Raw genomic sequence first — 5,019 nt, 5'->3', positions numbered from 1 at the left:
ATATATATATATATATATATATATATATATATATATATATATATATATATGTAGTGTGTATATATATGTATATACAGTTCTTGTCACAGTTCTGTTCCCTGCATTATCTTTGTTTTCAAATGCTGATGAAATGTATACATGCGTTTAATCGCCGTTACCTTTTTGCGTTTCTTTTGTGTTTCGGCTTCCTGTGAATTCTCACTGTGTGGCTTAGAAGCTGTTATACATGTCTAAAGCAATGTGTGAATGTTTTTCGTCTATGTGTTGATTTGCCTTCCCCTTGGTTTCATTGTAGCCCGCCGACCAGAGACAGATCCAACACGCACAAACACAGTCCAGGACCCTCACGGCTCGGCCCCGGCCCTCCACTGCAGCCAGTCCTATTACGGCTGCTGTCCAGATGGACGTACCTCAGCCGGGGGACCCCAGGGTCTGGGCTGCCCACATGTCCCAGCTCCCCCACCTGCCCAGCCACACTGCGCCCACACCAGGTATCCAGCCTGTCATTTCACTGTGGTTGAGGTTACATATGGAGTCTGTTTTTGTCTGGGGGTCACTTTTATAGCACTTTAACCAGCCATTGGTTGGCATTACCATGACCACAGTAGATCCCACTAAGTGATCAGAGGCTAAGCTTTTCCTCAAAATGTCAAAGTTGCAAAGTTGTTATTGGCACAAACGTTCCGTACAAAGTGTTTCATTGTTTGTGCTTGTCTTTTTATTTGTTTTGTTCTGTGTGTCAGTTATGGCTGCTGCCAAGACCGGCTGACGGCTGCTCAGGGCCCCAACAGGGAGGGCTGCTCCGAGTATGCTGCCCCTGCACCCACTGTAAGCAAACATGCAGGAATTTCTTATTGTTACATGGTACACATGCAGGGTTTTCCCTTCCTTTATAAGGCTTAGGTGCAGCACCCAAGCAGTTTTGAGCATCAGATCTAATAAATGTAGTTGGCCTTAGTGGGGTTTGAGCTTTAAGCCTTTTTGAGAGTTAATTATTTGTTATCTGCTCTAGCTTTATGTCAACGTTTAGACACATATACATTTTAAATTTTTTGTGAAAAAGTAACATTTTCTTAAGGGAGGACCCAGAAACGGGCACCGAAGTCTTCCAGAAATTAAGTTAATACACTGCACATGTTTGCAGACAAACTCTTCTATACAGCAGTAACCTGACTGACCATAAATCCTTTCTTCTAAATTCTCATGTCGCATGTCCTCAGGCTGCTCTTTCTCTCCCCACTGAGAATGCAGCACAGTGCCGTCTCACCACCTACGGGTGCTGTTATGACCGCACCACACCTGCAGGAGGACCCAACGGGGAGGGCTGTCCCAGCACACCCAACCACAGTAAGAGACTCTGAAGTTGCAAATACATTCATACACATTGTTCTCTGTTTTTTGTGTTCTGAAACTCCTAATTGTGAAGAGTACTACTTGGTCAATGGTCATCAACTAACAATAATTCCCATTCCCTGTCTAATATAACCTTGTATGCTCCACTGCCATGCAGGGGATAATATAATGAACATTTTCACTTTTCCTGTCCAAATATCCCCAGTTGACCTGAGCATTTAAATTCACAACATCATTTAAATCCAGTTCATTTGATTTGAGTCGTTGGGGTTGTAGTCTTTGTCGAGCCAAATAAATGTATCGGATTATAGTCAAAGATGTCAGGTCATGGGATTAGATAAAAATTTTTATTTGTTAAAGCCTCTTAACGTTCACACATGTTTTTTTAGTTCTTCTGGCTGATTAGAGCTCTGGTTGAAGGTTGGCCAGAGCTTTGATGGGAATAAAAGTGATAATGGTGTCACTTGTCCTCCTCTAAGATGTGCAACAAAGATGCAACAAAGATGTCTGTTAATCACACGCCCACACAGTCCTGGGGAAAGGACTAATCAGCCAGAATAACTAAAATCACCTATGTGGATGTTCAGGGCCTTTAAAAGATTGATGAGAAAAAGAAGAGAACGCTTTTTTAATGCTTGGATAAAACTGAGATAGAAAATTATTAAAGTGACAAACTTAGTAGGTTTTCCAGGAGCTTTAAATTGTAAAAGACGTTTTTTTCCATAGATGAAGACGGGTGGGATACAGTTGAAAGTGCAGGAAAAGCTATTCATTTGTCCTCGAAGTGCATCCTGAAGCCTTGATGTTGGTATCGTTGTCCTATTGTGTTTCTGTGCTGTAGTTGAGCACTCCATCTGCTCCCTGCCTCGTGCTGCCGGCTCCTGCAGCACCTGGACACCCCGCTACCACTACGACGTCATCACTTCCAAGTGTCAGCACTTCTGGTTTGGAGGTTGCCACGGCAACAACAACAACTTCATGACCCGGGCTGATTGCCAGAGGGCGTGCCAGTCGCCTTCACCGAGCCAGCAGGGCACGGGGCCGCTCGCTTCCGCCGGAGAGCCCACTCCTAGAAGAGAATCCACCCCTGGAAGCGCCACATCTGGAGGAGGAGGCCCAACAAGTGCGGGGTCCCGCAACATGGGGAGGATTTTCACAGTGCAGGGAGGCACCGGCACCGGCAGACAGGCCACCAGTGCCGCCTCACATGCCCATAGAGCTAGAGTCCACCTGCGCCCCCGCAGACCTTCCCCTGCTACTGCTGCACAGCACATGGGCCCGGCAGCGAGGTAAGACCCCGAAGGCCCAGGGAGCATGGCCAAAAGCTCACTCCCTGCCCAGCCCCGCCTCTACTAGCCTCATAATGCTGGTAACAGCCCTCCTACCCCTGCTGAAGGAGCCCCACCCAGCCCACTCAGCCTTTCTGAGTGCGAATGGGGCCAAAGAGTGAGCTGAAGGACACAAATCATGTCCATCATTCACTTACCCCATAAAATATGATGATGAAGTCCAAGTTAAAGTTGTTAATCATTGTGTTTATGTGTACAAATACTCCCAGCCTGCATGGTCCTCCAGAATCTAGAATTAGGCACAAACATGTTTAATATTCCAACAAAAACTTTGGATTTTTAAATGTCTTCAGTAAAATGTATTAATTACCAATGAAGCATCTGTACGGGTAAAAGCAAGAGAAATGAAAACAAAGAACCAAATAAATAGCCTTCCTTTCCATGCTGAGACAGAATAAGCAAACCCAAAGAGGAACTAAACACCCCCCTGAGTCTTATTTTTACTGCAGTGGTGGAGAAGTGTACTTCAGGGTGTGTCAGTACATCACGGCACATCATGAAATGGTGTGATTACAGATGCAACCGACCCCAAACCTTTAACCAGAGAAGGCCTGTTGTTAAGTTACTCTTTAGAGACTTATATATGTGCTTTATTTTACGCAATATTCTTTTTTCAGTATGTAGATGCACATCATTTTTGTAATGCTGATATAATCTGAACCGCTTGCTTTGTCAAATACAACCACAGCTACGCTACTGTACCTCTAGCTCCACAGACTCTCGCTCTCACTCTTGCAGCACCTTGTTTCTTCCTTTTGAATTTGACAAAATGTCTGAAGAAGTTGTCGACCTCACAGCAACCCTAAAAAGGACAGCTCTTTTCATTTAATTCTTGTGGGACTTTTCACTGTCTGTGTGGAGTTAGCGTAGTCGTCTTGTGCTTATGTGTGCCTGCTACCTCACCTTTGTGCTTTGTTTTGTCACCCTAATGTCACTAGATCACACTAATAAAGGTTTTGCTGGGATGCTTTATGTTGTTGGTTTTGTGTTGTCACTAAATTCTGTCATTTTCCACCTTTCATTTGTGTAGATGTATTAGCTACATCATGGGGCAGCAACCTTGGGCACGCGTGCCACCGCTGGCATGTAGGTTATTTCAACCAACGGCACACTAGCAATATGTGTGTAAGAGATGTTTTTTTTGAAGATTATTTTTGGTGCATTTTTAGGTCTTTATTGACAGGACAGCTGAAGAAATGAAAGGGGAGCGAGAGGGGGGAATGACATGCAGTAAAGGGCCGCAGGTCGGAGTCCAACCTGGGCCCGCTGGGTTGAGGAGCAGCCCTCTATATATATATGGGCGCCCGCTCTGCCAACTGATACACCCGGGCGCCCACGTTCCCGGTACTTTGATTGACTTTTCCCCCACCCAGCTGCTTTTCCTCTCTGTCTTTTCTCTCTGATAATCTTGTGAAGCCAGGTTGTGGGCGATCTTTATGCTTGCTTTGGTGACTGCTGATAAAAGTACCAAGAGTGGAGCATAAAGTGACTCTTTCATTCTCTTTCTCACTTCAATCTTCCAACTTTTTCCTAATCATCCATCCTTCTTTTCCTCCTTTCCTTCCTTTGCTTCCTTCTGTCCTGGTATCCTGCTCCTGTTTCCTCAGTTTGACCCTGGGAGAAGTGACCATTGATAAGACGGACCCCTCCACAGTGGAAGCTTTAGTGGGCCAGACAGTTGTGCTGCCCTGCCGAGTCAGCCCGACGCCGTCCTCCACTGTCAGTGTCCAGTGGAGAAGAGACGGCGTCCCTCTGTCTACTCACAGGTCAGTTGAAGGACACATGCTGTGTATTTGTTAAAGCTTTCTGTCAACATTTGGGATTATTGTCTACTTTTTATTTCTATGTTCCTTAGGCATCACCAGCAGCCCAATGGTTCCCTGTTAGTTGGTCCTCTGACTAAAACGGACTCTGGTTGGTTCCTGTGCGTGGCTACTCGTGAACAGGAGAGAGACCACCGCTACATTTACCTGTCTGTCTCAGGTAATGCAAACAGGGCTGGGCAATAAATATATTTTATAAATTAAAAAGCTGAATGGATAAAAACAGAGATTAGAATATGGTTGCCTGGGTAGCTCAGTTGGTTGAGTGCGCCCATACGTAGAGGTTTACTCCTCGATGCGGGGGCCGCGGTTTCAAATCCGAACTGTGGCCCTTTGCTTTATCTCATTCCCTCTCTCCACCCTTTCATGTTTTCAGCTATCCTATATAAACAAGGCCCCAAAATAACCTTAAAAAATAGGAATATCCAGTAATTGGCACATCTTTCTCTCAAAGCTCTCAGAGCTCTCAAAGAAAGCTTCTTAGAAAAAACTCA

The 5,019-nt window shown here is 45.2% G+C and overlaps 1 protein-coding gene across 1 annotated transcript in view; it reads left to right on the top strand.

Annotated features, from left to right (window-relative positions):
* Window positions 1–4,704, top strand: part of LOC117936244 (papilin-like) — a gene marked incomplete at its 3' end in the record, with an annotated part of 53,189 nt that extends 48,485 nt beyond the window's left edge. The window contains exons 17-22 of the mRNA XM_034859120.1: window positions 296–491; window positions 744–828; window positions 1,221–1,347; window positions 2,195–2,642; window positions 4,310–4,468; window positions 4,558–4,704. Coding sequence (XP_034715011.1) covers window positions 296–491; window positions 744–828; window positions 1,221–1,347; window positions 2,195–2,642; window positions 4,310–4,468; window positions 4,558–4,704 — 1,162 coding nt within the window. The remainder of the gene's footprint in view (window positions 1–295; window positions 492–743; window positions 829–1,220; window positions 1,348–2,194; window positions 2,643–4,309; window positions 4,469–4,557) is intronic.
* Window positions 4,705–5,019: the final 315 nt, after the last annotated feature.

Source organism: Etheostoma cragini, chromosome 20 (assembly GCF_013103735.1).
Source record: "Etheostoma cragini isolate CJK2018 chromosome 20, CSU_Ecrag_1.0, whole genome shotgun sequence".
NCBI classification, from domain to species: Eukaryota; Metazoa; Chordata; class Actinopteri; order Perciformes; family Percidae; genus Etheostoma; species Etheostoma cragini.
The sequence above is the reverse complement of the archived record's forward strand: the minus strand, read 5'-3'. Positions and strand labels throughout refer to the sequence as shown.